This window comes from Bos javanicus, chromosome 7 (assembly GCF_032452875.1).
Source record: "Bos javanicus breed banteng chromosome 7, ARS-OSU_banteng_1.0, whole genome shotgun sequence".
Taxonomy (NCBI): Eukaryota; Metazoa; Chordata; class Mammalia; order Artiodactyla; family Bovidae; genus Bos; species Bos javanicus.
This window is the reverse complement of record NC_083874.1, coordinates 39,764,737-39,783,899: the sequence shown is the minus strand read 5'-3', so window position 1 is coordinate 39,783,899 and position 19,163 is coordinate 39,764,737. Positions and strand designations below refer to the sequence as shown.

Sequence of the window (19,163 nt, the reverse complement as noted above, 5' to 3'; positions counted from 1 at the left end):
TTGTGGAAAAGAACTAATGATCAGAACAATAAGAGTTGTATGAATTTTGGTGCTTTCCTTTCCCCATTTTATTTCCTTTATCTTTTTCAAGTAGAAGTCAGAACCCCATTTTCTCTTTATCTTTGATTGTTTGCAATTCGAATATGATATACTTAAAATTTAGAGGTTTTTTTTGTTTTGGAAAGTGTTTTTTATATTTCATTTTTTAGAGATATAAATGTCATTAGCACAGTACATTATTTTCAGGTGTACAACATAGTGATCTGATATTTGTGTTTATTGCAAAATAATCACCACAATAATCATAGCTAACATAGGACACCATGTAATCACAAAAATTTTTCCCCCTGATAAGAACTTTAAGATATACTTTCTTAACAACTTTCAAATATGCAATATGGTATAATATAATTAACTATAGTCAATGTTAACCATGCTGTACCTTACATCCCAAGACATATTTATTGTATAGTTGAAAGACTACGTTTTGACCCTCTTCATCCATTTTTCCAGCCCTTCAACTTTCACCTCTGACAACCACCAATCTATACACTGTATCTATGAATTTGATTTTGCTCTTTTTTAGATTCCACATATAAATGAGATAATAAAGTATTTGTCATTCACTGTCTGACTCATTTCATTTATCATAATGTCCTCAAGGTCCATCCATGTTCTCATACATGACAAGATTTTCTCTTTTTTATAGCAGAATAACATTCAATTGTGTGTGTGTATGTGTGTGTACACATTTCACATTTTCTTTATCCATTTATCCAATAATGAGCTATTAGGTTGTTTTCACATCTTGGCTGTTACAAGTAATGTTGCAATGAGCAGGGGGTTTAGATATCTTTTTGAGTTAGTGTTTTCATTTTCTTTGGATAAATACCTAAACATAGAGTTGCTGGATCATAAAGCACCTCTACTTTAAATTTTTTGAGGAATCTCCATACTGTTTTTCATAGTGGCTACATCAATTTACATTTCCACTAACAGTGCACAAGTGTTTCCTTTTCTCTACATCCTTGCCAACACTTCTTTTTCCTTTTTTCACAGCCATATCGACAGGTGTGGGTTGATTTTGATTTGCATTTCCCTGATGATTAGTCATATTAAGAATCTTTTCATGTGCTGGTTGCCATCTGTGTATCTTCTTTGGAATAATATCTCTTCATACCTTTTTGCCTATATTTTAATTGGTCTATTTGGGTGTTATTACTATTGAGTTGTGTGAATTCTTTATATAATTTGGATATTAATCCCTTATCCAGTACGCGATTTTCAGATATTCTTCCCTTTCAGTAGGTTGTCCTTTCATTTTGTTGATACTGTCTTTTATTGTGCAAGAGCTTTTTAGTTTGTGGAGTCCCACTTGTTTATTTTTGCTATTGTTGCCTTTGTTTTTAGTGACAGATGCAAAAAAAAAAAAAATGATTGCTAAGACGATTTCAAGGAGCTTCTAAATGCTTTATTCTAGGAGGTTTAGTATATCAGGTCTCACATTCAACTCTTTAATTCATTTTCAGGTAATTTTTGTGTATGGTCTATGATAATGTCTCAGTTTCATTATATTGCAGGTGATTGTTGAATTTTTCCAACAGCCTATACTGAGGAACTTTTTCCCCTTTGTGTTTTTTTGCTCAAAATATTATTCAGTAAATATTTGGTTTGACGTTTAATTGGATCAAAACTTAACTGACCATGTATTCATGGATTTATTTCTGGTCAGTTTTATTCCCTTTTATCATGTGTCTGTTTTTATGCCAGTACCATAGTGTTTTGGTTATTTTATATCTTGCTAATATAGTGTGAAATAAGGGAGTGTGATGTCTCCAGGTTTGCTCTTTCTTCTCAAGATTGCTTTGGTTACTTGGGATCTTTTGTGATTCTTCACAAATTTTAAGATTGTTCTATTTCTGTGATAATGCCATTGGAAATTTGATAGAGTTTTCACTGAATTTGAAGATTGCTTTTAGCAGTATGGACATTTAAACAATTTTAATTTTACTCATCTATGAGCAGGAAATATTTTTCTATTTATTTGTGTCTTGTTCAACTTCTCTCATCAACGTCTTATACTCTTCATTGTATAGGTCTTTTATATATTTGATTGAATTTATTCCTAGACTATTTTTATTATTTTTGAGGCATTTGTAAATGAAAAAAATTTTTTAATTTTTGATAGTTCATTACTTGTGTATGCAACAGATTTTCATATATGGATTTGTATCCTGAAACTTTATTGAATTTGTTTGTTAGTTAATAGATATTTTTGGTTTAAAAAATCTGGAGGTTTTTTTAATGTAATATATGTTATCTGCAAATAGTGATCATTTTTCTTCTTTTCTGTTTGGATTACATTTATTTCTTTTTCTTGAGTAAGTGCTGTAGCTAGGATTTCCAATGCTATGTAGAATAAAAGTGGCAAGAGTGAACATTCTTGTCTTGTTCCTGATCTTAGAGGAAAAGCTCTTAGTTTTTCACTGTTGAGTATGATATTCACTGTAAGCTTGCTGTATATGGTCTCTATTACATTGAGTTACATGACGTCTATACTCATTGTTGAAAGTTTTTTTTTTTTTTATCATAAATAGATGTTGAATTTTGTCAAATGCTCTTTCTGTGTCCACTGAGGTAACCATGTGATTTTTATGCTTAATTTGGTTAATGTGGTTGGTATATTGCCTTGATTTACTTCTGAATGTGGAGCCACCCTTGCATCCCTGGAATAAATCCCAATTCATCATGGTGTATGATCCTTGTCATGTATTGTTAAATTCGGTTCACCAATATTTTGTTGAGAATTTTTACTTCTAAGTGCACTGGTGGTATTGATGTGTCATTTTCTTTCCTTTCGCCATCTTTGTCTGGTTTTGTATCAAGGCTGACTTTGTAAAATAAGTTGAAAGCATCCCCTTCTTTTCTGTTGTTTGGAAGAGTTTGAGAATTTTGATATTAATTCTTCTTTGAAATTTGGTTTTGGACTTTTGTTTGCTCAGAGGTTTTTTTTTTTTTTTTGTAACAAAGGCAATATTTTATATTTAAAAAGGAAATGAAATTACAGATGCATGAAGAGCAAAAGTTTAAAATACCAACGACATTTTGTTTAGTGCACTTAATATCAATATTTGGAGGGATTTTTAAGATTTAAAAATAAGGCATTAATAATAGCTCTGTACAATAATATTTATAAGAACAAGAAAATGAAAACATCTTTTTACCATATTTTCACAAACTGCTCTAAAGATAGAAAACTCGTGCTCAGTTGTTTTTCCTTTGCTTTAAAATAAGTTATCAATACTTCTAAACCAGTCTAAAATGTATTGTTCATGAATCAAATCTAAGCATTCATACTTGCAAAAATGTTTTGCAGTGAGTCCTCGACCTACAGAGAGACTAGAGTTTACTTTCAAATTGCATGACAGGCTTCCAATAATCCCTTATCAGTAGACTTACCAGCAAAATACCAGATATTAAGGATCAGATTTAATTCTTTGGTATAAGCATGAAACGGTTATTGATAGCTTTCCGTGGCTAGCATAAACCAAGTAACTGAAGGACCATGAGAGACAACAATGAAGTCTAGTGTACCCTGCAATGCAGGTGGGAGCCATAACAATGTTTTGTGTTTTAACAGGGAAAATCAACACAACACACTGCAGGAAAATGAACACCTACTTAGAGGTTTTAACATTACAGCATATCAAAAACTAAGCTTCAAAATGACCAAACTTGTAAAATGTAGTTTGAATATTTTGCTGAATTTTGTTGCATTTTGCTGCATTTATACCATAACTTAAAATTTACAACCATCCGAAGACTTTTAGCACTAGCTTGGCACAACAAATTAACTCCTCCTAGCCCTCCAGAGTGTGAGGGTGGAAAACCCTTTTCTCACCATAAATGCCTGAACTTTACACAAGAAATCAGAAGCAAAGGTACAGAACAAGGTTATAATAATGTTAACTATTATCATTTTGCACTTTTTACCTTGTGACTTATACATATTTTAGTGTTGTATACTGTTTAATTTAGTAAACTTAAAATTTAACTTTTTCAAATAAGAAGTCTAGGACTTTATGGCTAATTTTCCCATCAAAACACCTAAGGGACTCAATCCATTTTAATTATAATTATTCTAAATATCATCTGAAGAATTCTTTGGCCACACTAGACTCAAAACTACACTAAATTCAAACAGTACACCTAGGACCTAGGTGTTAAAGTCTTCACCTCAGCTACCATCTTCCACCTGCTATTTTCTCTCCACACAAATGACCAGATTTTTACTCTGGACTTTCCTCCAATTAGGCTCTATCAGATAACTTTGTAAACACCCATGTATAGCCTTCAAACACCACGTTTTATTTTATTTTTAATTAATTTATTTTAATTGGAGGCTAAATTACTTTACAATATTGTAGTGGGTTGTGGCATACGTTGACATGAATCTGCCACAGGTGTACATGTGTTCCCCATCCTGAACCCCTCCTTCCACCTCCCTCCTCATCATATCCTTCAGGGTCATCCCAGTGCACCAGCCCTGAGGACCTTGTCTCATGCATCGAACCTGGACTGGCAATCTGTTTCACATATGATAATATACATGTTTCAATGCTAGTCTCTCAAATCATCCCACCCTCGCCTTGTCCCACAGAGTGCAAAAGACTGTTCTATACATCTGTATTTCTTTTGCTGTCTTGCATATAAGGTCATCGTTACCATCTTTCTAAATTCAATATATATGCGTTACTATACTGTATTGGTATTTTTGGTTCTGACTTACTTCACTCTGTATAATAGGCTCCAGTTTCATGCACCTCATTAGAACTGATTCAAATGGGTTCTTTTTAATGGCTGAGTAATACTCCATTGTGTATATGTACCACAGCTCTCTTATCCATTCGTCTGTCGATGGACATCTAGGTTGCTTCCATGACCTGGCTATTATAAAATCCATCTCTTTGAAATGTAATCATCAAGAAAGATAGAATCCTTACTTCCTGAGTTGGACACAACTGAAGCAGCTGAGTGAGCGAGTGATCACCTCACATAGTTACAAAGTCTTTTCCTTGTGTTGATAATTTTAAGATCTACTCTCTTAACAACTTTCAAATGTACACTACAGTACTGTTAGCTGTAGTTACTATGCTGTACCTTACATCTCAAGAACTTATTTATCTTATAACGGGAAATTTGTGCCTTTTGACTTCCTTCACCCAATTCTCCCACCATGTCCCCTACCCACCACCTCCCAGCCTCTGGCAATCAGTAGAAACTGTTTCTATGAGGGGTTTTGTTTTTGTTTTTAGATTCTACATATAAGTGAGATCATGGAGTATTTGTCTTTCTCTGTCTGATTTATTTCACTTAGCAGAATGCTTTCAAGTTTCATCTGTATTGTTGCACATGGCAGTATGTCCATATTTTTTAATGGATGAACTGTAACCCATTGTATATACCCACACTTTTTCTTTTCTCCCTTTTCTTTAAGCATTGTTAGAACCTTCTTTATGGTGAGTGTTCTTTTTTCCTCCCAGTTTTAGTGAGATATAACTGACATATAGCACTGTATAAGTTTCAAGTGTACAGCATAAGGATTTGATGTAAATATACTATGAGATTATCACAAAATTTAATTAACTTTAGTTATCATCTCATATAATTACAAATTTTTTTTCCTTCTGATGAGAACTCTTAGAACTCTCTCTTAGCAGTTTTCATATTAAAATGCAGCAATGTGATATTCACATTTAGAGCTGCTGAGAGATTGAATATACAGACAATGGACCATATATAAAAAAAGAATTCTGAACCTCAAACTGCAAGAACTTGCCAAGGAAATCAACCCTCTTGTCAATCATAAACAGTCCAGCCAGAAAGGCAGTCTTTTACAAGTCAGTCTTGTAGAAGATAGAGTGTTCACTTGGGTAACAATATAGGAAGCTTAACAATCGCTTCTGTAACAATAGGCCCCAAATGTCTAAGGCTCGATTAATAACTGACAACTTCCCTAATTTTTTACCCCACTTCCAAGTTAAGGCCAACCAAAAAAAGCCAAATATGTACCCTACCAATAATGGTGCTCTTGATGAGTCTGCCAACAGATTCACCACACCGATATTCTCTGATCAGGGCATATGTGGAGCTTCTCTTTTTCTAAAGCTTTCCCACTCCTCTGCCTGCCTTTGTGTCTCTGCCAAAATGCAAGTAACAGTGGCTGACCCTTTTGCTATCGAAAGCTCTGAAGAAAGACCCTTTGCTTCCCTCATGGGCTGCTCTTTGTTTCATTGCATAGTGCACAAATATAGCTTCTTGAATGGAAACCAAAAACCAACAATCAAGTCCATAAAGGTATAGGACATCACTTGAGTACAAGTTTCATAGGTTAACTGACCAGGGACCACTTCATCATCCATGACCAAACTTCCGGAATGCAGCTAAACATTGACTCTGATACTTAGTGGTGATCACATTCTCTCCTAGCTCCCATGGGTGAAGTGAGGGTTAATGGTCCTGAGGGAAGCGTAGGTGGACGTGTCAAGGGATGGGTCCTTCCTTTGCTTAGAAGGGAGTCTGGGGTGCTTTTCAGAGCCAGGGCTATGGGGAATGAACTTTATCCTGAGGCCATGTCATTAATTTTGGCTTCTTCTTTGAGGTGGAGGTTCTATCTATTCCCTGGGGTCATTATGAGCTCAGTTGGGTCTCCCAGGATATCTGCTCTGCAACTAGAGATAGAAACCTGGGACATGAGCTTATCGATTTTGTAAGAAGCAGAAGAAGATCTTGGATGGTTAGTTCTACAAATTTTTATTTGGAGCCATAGAGTTGGAGGAGAGTCTGTGAGGGGATTTCTCAGGTCACCACTAGCTCCTGCATTGCCCTGAGGACTAAATCTTTGCATATTGCTTGAGTGTAACCTGTTTCTGTTGAGATTTATAGGTGGAGTAAAAGATGAACTGTGGGGAAAGGAATAGGGGTAGTAGGTGCTGAAGCAGGTGAGGGAAAACCTGACAGATAAGGGACAGAAAGTGACTGAGAAATGTGAAGTTAGTTTCACTTCAGGCTTCAGATTATAGTGTCAGTCTGGACATAGAGATACTTCCTTGCTGTCAAGTGACAAATGTTATCAGCATCAGAGACCAAAATATGATAATCTTAGTTTTCTTGGGGAAATTTTTATCATTGATCATCTGTTCTCCAGCCTCTGAACTAAGACAAAGTGGGCAGACAGATCTGTTGTGCCTCTGCCACACATGTGTCTGCGTCACTGCAGTGTTCCTGCCTGTGCTGATCAAGGAATCTACCTACCTGAGCTTACACTGGCTCCCTTGGCTGGCTGTGCTTAGTTGCACAGTCATCTCCCACTCTTTGTGACCCCATGGACTATAGCCTGCCAGGCTTCTCTGTCCATAGGGATTCTCCAGGCAGAATACTGGAATGGGTTGTCAGGCACTCATCCAGGAGATCTTCCTGACCCAGGGTTCAAACCCAAGTCTCCTGCATTGCAGGCAAATTCTTTATCATGTGAGCCACCAGGGGCTGGCAAGTTTGTGTAATTCACTATGTCCTGGGATTTCTCTCCCACTGCCACAATTTTCTGACTCTAGAAATATAACAAAAACTAAATCTCCTTCCTACCCTGAAAACCTCTCCAAAAAGGTATAAGAGAAAGAAAACAGCTTTATTTTTGAATTAACATTAAATCAGGATGTGATGTGCATTATTGGTGATCTGCTAAGTGAATGCAAAGACAGAAGAATATCACTCTTTTCTACATCCAGGCAAGGATAATCCATTATATACATGCTCTCAGGATAAACAGTAACCAGTTCTCAAATAAGAGACTTGACAGCACCATTTGGCACACAGAGTTCATTCTAGATTCACCTGGTAATTGGAGTGACTGTGTTGGTTAAGTGGCTTTATTCAAAGGAAAACAAACTTCTCTCATTCTACGACAAGAGAGAATTCTGCCACTTGGAGCAAGGTGCCTGCTGAAGTTAGGGTCCTGCCCTCCTTCAGAGCTGGGGAAGTAGGGGCTCTATCTTCCTGGATGATTGCAATGAAAAGATATGGATCTCAATTTTTTTAATGAATTTATTTATTTTAATTGGAGGCTCAAGTTTTTGAGAAAGACACACTCAGTCTCAAAGCTGGCTAGAAGGTTATTTCACTTTTAAACTGTTTGTGTACATTTCAGAGTCAAATAACTTACAAATTTCTCTAAAGTAAATGCTCTAAGAAAATGGGGGAAGGGAAAATTAAAGCCTTATACTTTTAATAACATTTATTCTTACATCTGTTATACACTTCTCCTCCTCCTACTCTCTATTGAAAACTCCAATACTCTCATAGTCTTAAATCTGTATCCACTTTTCCTAAACCTATAGCTATTTATCCTAAAACCCCTTCTCTCTCTCCCTTTGCATTATTTAGGCCCCTTTCTCTGGGGGCGTACTGACTACTTTTCAAGAGAAATAAGGATCAAATCTTGTTTGGTAACCATCGAGGACAAATGAGAGGAAAAGGATTTCATTGCAGAGGGAAAGGACAGGGATAAGACAGAGAGCTGGCTACTGACCTCTAGAAGATACAGGAGACAGTTTACATATATGATGGAGATGCCAGGTAAGTTGTTTCGTTTTGATGTTTACTCATTTATTTTTCCCTCAGGGTCAAGGCCATGGACATCTGGAACCACACCTCGCTATCAGACTTTATCCTTTTGGGTCTGTTCAGCTATTCACCATATGACTTCTTCCTATTTTCCCTTGTCCTTCTGGCCTCTGCTGCAGCCCTGGCCGGCAACATCCTCTTCCTCCTGCTCACCCAAGCTGACAGGCGCCTGCACACTCCCATGTACTTTTTTCTTAGTCAGGTCTCCATCATGGACCTGACCATAATGGGTGCAGTCGTGCCCAAGATGGCAGCGAACTTCCTCTCGGGAAGTAAGTTCATCTCTCGGGGTGGCTGTGCCACTCAGGTCTTCTTAGTGGTCACGGTAGTAAGTGCTGAGTGCTTCCTCCTGGCAGTCATGGCCTATGACAGGTATGTGGCCGTGTGTCACCCCCTGCGGTACCCTGTGCTCATGAACTGGAAGGCCTGCTGTCTGATGTCCTTGGCATCCTGGATGGGTGGAGTGGCTGACAGTGTGATTGACGTAGGGATGGTCTTCAGCTTCCCCTACTGTGGCTCTCTACAGGTGGACCATTTCTTCTGTGAGGTCCCCGTTCTGCTGCGTCTCTCTTGTGCAGACACATCCCTCTTTGAGGACCTCATCTATGCTTGCTGCGTGATCATGCTGCTGCTGCCCCTGGGGGTCGTTGTGGCTTCCTATGCCCGGATCCTCATGGCTGTTATTAGCATGACGTCCACTGAGGGGAAACAGAAGGCTCTGTCCACGTGCTCCTCCCACCTGGCTGTGGTGGGTCTTTACTATGGGGGAGCCATATTTAGCTACATGCAGAGAGCCTCCGCTAGGACTCCAGTAGGGGACCGAGCCACCTCCATCTTCTATACCATCCTCACCCCAATGCTCAACCCACTCATTTACAGCCTGAGAAACAAGGAGATAATGAGGGCCTTGAAGAAGATGTGGAAGATGCAGGGGAAATAGAGAGTGTAGACATGCCCACCCTTTTGGGGCTTCCTCTCTTGTTCTTCTCTTTCCTCTATAAGCTCAGATTCTTTTGTGGCTCATTTTCCTCCTTTGAACAAATTGAACCCTCTGCCTGACCGGGATGAAGCTATGAGCTGAGCATTCTGAAAGCATTGAATAGAAGATGTCAAGGAAACAGATACACGTAATTAGTTTCACAATGAATCTTCCCTCACGAGCACCTCTATTTTCATCTTATGAAGACCCATAGATATATATTACTTACCATTTCCCCAGAATTGCTAAGGACAGTCTTTCTTCTGAACTCATGTTAAAAGTACGGAAGGAGAACCAATTCAGAATTCATCGCTCACTGAAATGTGATGCAAAGGTCAGAGATGGAGTCTTACTTGTAGGAACTGTGTGATCTTGGACAAGGATATTCCATTCTCTGGGCTTCACATTATCATCTGCACCAATAAAGTAAGTCTGACATGTTTCTTTTGTTATTAAACAATGGAAAGAGACTCGTGCTTTCTTGAAATTCGACATTAAATACAAGAATCAGTGTGTAAAGACTAGAACTTCTTTGTAGTCTTCCTCTAAGAATAACACCATGAATGGTAAAGAGATTACAAGTGTATCATTCCTTTTCAAGAGCGGGGGAGGTCAGGTTGATTCTTTCTCATCAGCACCAAGGTTATGATCTCAGAGAGGTGGCAATTAGCAATTCTGAAGCAGGACCTTAGTTCCCTGCCCAGGAATTGAACCTACGTAGTCTAGATAAAAACCAGAAATCCTAGATGCTAGTCCACCAGGGTAGAGAGGCTAGAAGCAAAGTTGCTCTGGATCTTGCCCCATTTGAAAGCAAGAATATTTTACGGAGGTAAAACTGTAAAAACAAGTACAAAGTATATTATTACTAGCACAACACAACAGTTGGGAGAGTACAGAGAGAAGCAGTTTATTTATTTAAGACAGAGGCAAGGCAGAAATACACACCTGGAGAGAAAGGGAATGGGCATCTTCCCTAATGAGGAGGAGCACAGTAAAGAGGTGGCTAGTCATTTATCTAGGAACAGACCTTCTGGGTCTTTGTTCTCCTCTGGCCAAATATCTCACTTCCTTTTTCCACATCTGAACTTCCTTAGGACCCTCCCTGATATTCACGTGCATCTTTTTGCTAAGCTGGATTCCAGTGCAAAGGCTAAAAGGAGTAGGACAACACATATTATGGGATGATGCCTCCCTCCTTGGGAGTCTTTTTGCACGTGTGTAGCTGAGGAGACTTCCTTGACCTCAGGAATGAGAGATGTGGTCCTCTTATCTCTTTACTCCAGCACAGTTCAGATCCCGACATTAACGTTGTGCTTGGAGTGTCTAAGAAAAATAAAATTTCAGTTTGACAAACTCCCACAGCTCAACCCCTGGGCCCGTCTATCTGCTAACTCAGTTGGGAGAGAAATGAGGTGTGAGGATAAAACCCTGGCAGAAACTGGCTTCTATCCGGTTTTTAGCTCAAGAGCTCTGGAGGGATTTGGGAAATAATCTCTTGAGTCATGTCTTCTACAAATAGCTCCCTGGACACACTGGACCAAAAATCTCTTTTCAAACACACTGCTTCCAAGAGACTTGCACTCATATCCTTAGAGTCTGTGGGGTTTTGGCAACCAAGTGGGTGGAGTGCACACACAGTGGTGAAGGAAAGAGCATAGCCCGGCCCTGGGAGAGTTTAGGGTCTGGCTACTGATGCAAAATGTTCTAGGCAGAAGGGATGACTGAGCAATGGCTGAGGCCAGTGTTCTAGAGCAAAGCGAGCCAGGGATAGGCTGAGGGAGAGCTGGCTAGAAAACAGGGCCCACATCTCATAAGGTTTGGTAGGCTATGTGAAGAGATAGGGTTTTGAGTAATGAGGAGTTATGATCTGCGCCCTCTGTTAGAAAAAAGAAAACCAACCTGGCTCTCTGTATGATCCACCCAAAAATCCTATAGTAATTCAAGTGAGAAATGATGACACTTGGATCATGATGGGAAAAAATGCAGACTGTAGCAGAAGTGAGCAGGTTCTGGGTACTTTTTTTCATTTTTTTTTAAGAAAATTGAAATATAGTTAAGTTACAATGTTGTGTTACTTTCATGTATACAGCAAAGTGACTCAGAGAAGTATATCTATCTATCTATATCTATATCTATATCTATCTATCTATCTATCTATCTATATACATATACATTCTTTTTCAGACACTTTTCCATTATAGGTTGTTACAGCATATTGAGTATAGTTAGTCTGGGTACATTTTGAAGGTCAAACCAAGAGAACTTTATAGCTTACAGTAGAACTGTAAGAATGGCCTGATGTGATTTCTGTCTTTGTGGAAGATAACTGATGATCAGAACAATAGGAGTGGTATGAATTTTGGTGCTTTCCTTTCCCCGTTCTATTTCCTTCTTTTTTTTCAAGTAGAAGTCAGAACCCCATTATCTCTTTATCTTTGATTGTTTGCAATTTGAATATGATATACTTAAAATTCAGAGTTTTTTTGTTTTGGAAAGTGTTTTTCATATTCATTGTTTAGAGATATAAATGGCATTACCACATTATATTATTTTCAGGTGTACAACATAGTGATCTGATATTTGTGTTTATTGCAAAATAATCACTACAATAATCATAGCTAACATAGGACACCATGTAATTACAAAACTTTTTCCCCCTGGTAAGAACTTTAAGATCTACTCTCTTAACAACTTTCAAATATGCAATATGGTAATATAATTAACTATATTCAATGTTAACCACGCTGTACCTTACATCCCAAGACAGATTTATTTTATAGTTGAAAGACTGTATATTTTGACCCTCTTCATCCATTTTTCCAGCCCTTCAACTTTCACTTCTGGCAACCACCAATCTATACACTGTATCTATGAATTTGATTTTGCTCTTTTTTAGATTCCACATATAAATGAGATAATAAAGTATTTGTCATTCACTGTCTGACTCATTTCATTTATCATAATGTCCTCAAGGTCCATCCATGTTCTCACACATGACAAGATTTTCTCTTTTTTATAGCAGAATAATATTCAATTGTGTGTGTGTATGTGTGTGTACACATTTCACATTTTCTTTATCCATTTATCCAATAATGAGCTATTAGGTTGTTTTCACATCTTGGCTGTTACAAGTAATGTTGCAATGAGCAGGGGGTTTAGATATCTTTTTGCGTTAGTGTTTTCAGTTTCTTTGGATAAATACCTAAACGTAGAATTGCTGGATCATAAAGTAGCTCTACTTTAAATTTTTTGAGGAATCTCCATACTGTTTTTCATAGTGGCTACATCAATTTACATTTCCACTAACAGTGCACAAGTGTTTCCTTTTCTCTACATCCTTGCCAACACTTATTTTTTCTGTTTTAACAGCCATATCGACAGGTGTGAGTTGATTTTGACTTGCAGTTCCTTGATGATTAGGGATATTAAGAATCTTTTCATGTGCTGGTTGCCATCTGTGTATCTTCTTTGGAATACAATCTCTTCATATCTTTTCGCCTATATTTTAATTGGTCTATTTGGGTGTTATTACTATTGAGTTGTGTGAATTCTTTATATAATTTGGATATTAATCCCTTATCCAGTACGCGATTTTCAGATATTCTTCCCTTTCAGTAGGTTGTCCTTTCATTTTGTTGATACTGTCTTTTATTGTGCAAGAGCTTTTTAGTTTGTGGAGTCCCACTTGTTTATTTTTGCTATTGTTGCCTTTGTTTTTAGTGTCAGATGCAAAAAAAAAAAAAAAGATTGCTAAGACAATTTCAAGGAGCTTCTAAATGCTTTATTCTAGGAGGTTTAGTATATCAGGTCTCACATTCAACTCTTTAATTCATTTTCAGGTAATTTTTGTGTATGATATATGATAATGGCTCAGTTTTATTCTATTGCATGTGATTGTTCAACTTTTCCAACAGCCTATATTGAGGAACTTTTTCCCCTTTGTGTTTTTTTGCTCAAAATATTATTCAGTAAATATTTGGTTTGAAGTTTAATTGGATCAAAACTTAACTGGCCATGTATTCATGGATTTATTTCTGGTCAGTTTTATTCCCTTTTATCATGTGTCTGTTTTTATGCCAGTACCATAGTGTTTTGGTTTTATAGCTTGCTAATATAGTGTGAAATAAGGGAGTGTGATGCCTCCAGGTTTGTTCTTTCTTCTCAAGATTGCTTTGGTTACTTGGGATTTTTTGTGATTATTTACAAATTTTAAGATTGTTCTATTTCTGTGAAAATGCCATTGGAATTTTGATAGAGTTTTCACTGAATTTGAAGATTGCTTTTAGCAGTATGGACATTTAAACAATTTTAATTTTACTCATCTATGAGCAGGGAATATGTTTCTATTTATTTGTGTCTGGTTCAATGTCTCTCATCAACATCTTATACTCTTCATTGTATAGGTCTTTTACATATTTGATTAAATTTATTCCTATACTATTTTTATTATTTTTGAGGCATTTGTAAATGAAACAGTTTTCTTAATATGTGATAGTTCATTACTTGTGTATGCAACAGATTTTCATATATTGATTTTGTATCCTGCAACTTTACTGAATTTGTTGGTTAGTTAATAGATATTTTTGGTTTAAAAAATCTGGAGAGTTTTTTAATCTAATATATGTTATTTGCAAATAGTGATCATTTTTCTTCTTTTCCATTTGGATTACATTTATTTCTTTTTCTTGCCTAAGTGCTTTAGCTAGGATTTCCAATTCTATGTAGTATAAAAGTGGCAAGAGTGGGCATTCTTGTCTTGTTCCTGATCTTAGAGGAAAAGCTCTTATTTTTTCACAGTTGAGTATGATATTCCCTGTAAGCTTGCTGTATATGGTCTCTATTACATTGAGTTACATGACATCTATACTCACTGTTGAAAGTTTTTTTTTTTAATCATAAATAGATGTTGAATTTTGTCAAATGCTCTTTCTGTATCCACGGAGGTAAACATGTGATTTTCACGCTTAATTTTGTTAATGTGGTATATTGCCTCGATTTACTTCTGAATGTGGAGCCACCTTGCATCCCTGGAATAAATCCCAATTCATCATGGTGTATGATCCTTGTCATGTATTGTTAAATTTTGTTCACCAATATTTTATTGAGAATTTTTACATCTAAGTGCACTGGTGGTATTGATGTTTCATTTTCTTTCCTTTCGCCATCTTTGTCGGGTTTTGTATCAAGGTAAGGCTGACTTTGTAAAATAAGTTGAAAGCATCCCCTTCTCTTCTGTTTTTTGTAAGAGTTTGAGAACTTTGATATTAATTCTTTGAATTTTGGTTTTGGACTTTTGTTTGCTCAGAGGTTTTTTTTTTTTTTTTTGTAACAAAGGCAATATTTTATATTTAAAAAGGAAATGAAATTACAGATGCATGAAGAGCAAAAATTTAAAATACCAAAGACATTTTGTTTGATGCACTTAACATCAATATTTGAAGGGATTTTTAAGATTTAAAAACAAGGCATTAATAATAGCTCTGTACAATAATATTTAAAAGAAGTAAGCCAGAAAGAAAAACACCAATACAGTATACTAATGCATATATATAGAATTTAGAAAGATGGTAATGATAACCTTGAATGCGAGACAGCAAAAGAGACACAGATGTGTAGAACAGTCTTTTGGACTCTGTTGGGGGGCGGGAATGATTTGGGAGAATGGCATTGAAACATGTATATTATCATATAAGAAACGAATCGCCTGTCCAGATTCAATACAGGATACAGGATGCTTGGGGCTGGTGCACTGGGATGACCCAGAGGGATGGTATGGGGAGGGAGGTGGGAGGGGGTTCAGGATGGGGAACACGTGTACACCCGTGGCAGATTCATGTTGATGTATGGCAAAACCAATACAATATTGTAAAGTAATTAGCCTCCAATTAAAAAAAAATGTTAGCAGTTTGAATCTGGCAATACATAGTCAAATGCATCATGACCATGTCAAGATTTTCCCAGGAATTAAAGTTAGTATAATGGTCAAAACCCAATACATGCAACTCACCATTTTTATAGATTTTAAAAACAAAACAAGAGAGGAGGAGCTAAGATGGCAGAGGAGTAGGACGGGGAGACACTTTCTCCCCCACAAATTCATCAAAAGAACATTTAAACACCAAGTAAATTCCACAAAACAACTTCTGAATGCTGGCAGAGGACATCAGGCACCCAGAAAAGCAACCCAAGTCTTCGAAAGGAGGTAGGAAAAAATATAAAAGACAAAAAAAAAGGGACAAAAGAGGGAGGGACAGAGTTCCGTCCTGGGAAGGGAGTCTTAAAAAGAGAGAAGTTTCCAAACACCAGGAAACCTTCTCACTGCCGAATCTGTGCTGAGCCTTGGAAGCACAGAGGGCGACATAACAGGGAGGAAAAATAAACAAACAATTAAAACCCACACATTGCAAGCCCTACGGTAACTCCCCCAGCGGAGAAGCAGCACAGACGCCTGCATCTGCCATTAGCAAGCGGGGGCTGGGCAGGGAGGCACGGTGCGGGCTGCATCGCAAGAATCTGGCCTGAATACCCCGAGCGCTATCTGAGTGAAATAATTTGGGCTAGCAAACCAGACTGTGGGATATCTACCACGCAAAAAGCCAGCCATAACCTATGACACCGCCAGGCCCACGCACGGAACAAAGGACTGAACAGAGATAGCCAGCGGCAGACCATCCCCATCTGGTGATAGGCAGCCAGGGCCGGAAGGGGACAATCACAGCCCCAGAGAGACATTATCTATAAAACTGTAAGCAGGCTTCTTTGCTAACTAAAACTTCTTGGGGGCTGGACGGTCAACATCTGCCTGAGAAGGTGTGCCGGTGGACACCTAGATAACCGAGCTGCGGGGAAGTGATAAGTCACAGCAATCGCGCGCGCCAAACACCTCATCACCTGAGCTGCTCGGATCTGGGAAGGGCACAAAACGTAGGCCCAACCGAGAGTCTGCGTCTCTGAGGACTACCTGAGTGCCTGAACCTGAGCGGCTTGGACCTGGGAAGTACAGGCAGCCCAGGGCCGGCCATGGATGGTTCCCTGCAGAGCAACCTAGAGCCTGAGCAGCGCGGGCAGAGAGGCTACACGCACCGTGAACTGGGGGGCAGACCCAGTGTGGCTGAGGCACTGCGAACACACGCCAGTGTTATTTGTTTGCAGCATCCCTCCCTACCTCCCCTCAGCGCAACTGAACAAGTGAACAACAACAAAAAAAGTGTCCTCCACTGTCCCTTTTGTGTCAGGGCAGAAACCAGACACTGAAGAGACCAGCAAACAGAAGAAGCTATAACAGAGGGAACCACCTTGGAAGCTACAGGCAATAGATTAAAACCCTGTGGTTACTACCAACTACACAGGAAGGAGCCTATAGATCTTGAGAAATATAAGTCGGACCAAGGAACTAGCCAAAAGTGAACTGAACCCACAATACTCACAACAAAACCGGAGAAAGTCCTAGATATATTTTTACTATTTGTACAATCATTCTTTCTTTCTTTTTTTTTTTTATTTTTTAATTATTTTTTTTAATTAAAAAAAATTTTTAAGTCCTTTATTATTTCTTTAATTTCCACTTTTATAACCAATTACTTTGCAAAAAAAAAAAAAGACCCTATTTTTTTTAAAGCAAACTTCATATATATATATATATATATTTTATAATTTTTTTGACTTTTTTTTTTCCTTCTTTTCTTTAACATTGTATTTTTGAAATTCCAAACTCTACTCTAGATTTTTAATTTTAGCTTTTTGGTATTTGTTATCAATTTTGTACCTATAGTTTTGTTTTGTTTTGTTTTATAATTTCTGTGACCTTTTTTTTTTCTTTTTCTTTTTCTCTGTTTCTTTCTCTTCTTCTTTTAAATAACATTGTATATCTGAAATTCCAAACTCTACTCTAGATTTTTAATTTATGCTTTTTGGTATTTGTTATCAATTTTGTACCTGTATTTTTTTTTATATAATTTATATGACTTTGTTTGTTCTTGTTTTTTTTTTTTCTCTCTCTCTTTCTTTTTCTTCTTCTTTTTTTAACATTGTATTTTTGAAATTCCAAACTCTAGATTTTTATCTTTTGCTTTTTGGTATTAGTTATCAATTTTGTACCTATATTTTCTTTATAATTTTCACGACCTTGTTTGTTTTTGTTTGTTCATTTTTTCTCTTTCTTTTCCTTCTTCTTTTCTTTAACATCGTGTTTTTGTAATTCCAAACTCTACTCTAGATTTTTAATTTTTGCTTTTATGTATTTGTTACCAATTTTGTACCTTTAAGAACCCAATATCAGTACCCATTTTTCACTAGGGAGCGAGATTACTGGCTTAACTGCTCTCTCTTCCTTTGGACTCCTTTTTCTCCACCAGGTCGCCTGTGTCTCCTCCCTAATCCCTCTCTACTCTACCCAACTCTGTGAATTTCTGTGTGTTCCAGACGGTGGAGAACACTTAGGGAACTGATTACTGGCTGGATCTGTCTCCCTCCTTTTCATTCCCCCCATTTATCCTCCTGGCCACCTCTGCCACCTTCCTCCTTCTTCTCTTCTCTGTATAACTCTGAACAACTCTGAGCGGGCCAGTTGTGGAGTGCACATAAGGAAGAGATTACTGAATAGCCCACTCTCTCCTCTGTTGATTCCACCTCATCTCATTCGGGTCACCTCTAACTCCCTCCTCACTCTTCTCTTCTCCATATAATGCTGTAAACCTCTCTGGGTGAAACAAGTTTCAGGGCAAGACATACCAAGCAAATTCTCCAGCAGCAAGGAACTCAGCCCTGAACTCCAAGAAACAGGCAGCCCAAAGTCACCCCAAAACCATAGACATCCCATAACTCATTACTGGACATTTCATTGCACTCCAGAGAGAAGAAATACAGCTCCACCCATCAGAACACCGACACAAGCTTCCCTAACCAAGAAACCTTGACAAGCCTCCTGTACAAACCCACACAGAGCGAGGAAAAGCCACAATAAAGAGAACTCCACAAACTGCCACAATACAAAAAGGACACCCCAAACTCAGCAATTTAAACAAGATGAAGAGACAGAGGAATACCCAGCAGATAAAGGAACAGGATAAATGCACACCAAACCAAACAAAAGAGGAAGAGATAGGGAATCTACCTGATAAAGAATTCCGAATAATGAGAGTGAAATTGATCCAAAATCTTGAAATCAAAATGGAATCACAGATAAATAGCTTGGAGACAAAGACTGAGAAGATGCAAGAAAGGTTTAATAAGAAGAAGAAATAAAAGAGAGTCAATATATAATGAATAATGCAATAAATGAAATTAAAAACACTCTGGAGGCAACAAATAGTAGAATAACAGAGGCAGAAGATAGGATTAGTGAATTAGAAGATAGAATGGTAGAAATAAATGAATCAGAGAGGATAAAAGAAAAACGAATTAAAAGAAATGAGGACAATCTCAGAGACCTCCAGGACAATATTAAACGCTACAACATTCGAATCATAGGGGTCCCAGAAGAAGAAGACAAAAAGAAAGACCA

General features: G+C 37.6%; 1 protein-coding gene across 1 annotated transcript; it reads left to right on the top strand.

The window, feature by feature from the left end:
• Positions 1-8,689: 8,689 nt before the first annotated feature.
• Positions 8,690-15,949, top strand: LOC133252093 (olfactory receptor 2M3-like; the record flags this gene model as incomplete). The annotated part of the gene is made up of 2 exons (XM_061424817.1): positions 8,690-9,600; positions 15,937-15,949. Coding segments are annotated over exons 1-2 (924 nt in total), but the record flags the coding sequence as incomplete, so codon positions are not given.
• Between the last annotated feature and the right edge of the window lie 3,214 nt (positions 15,950-19,163).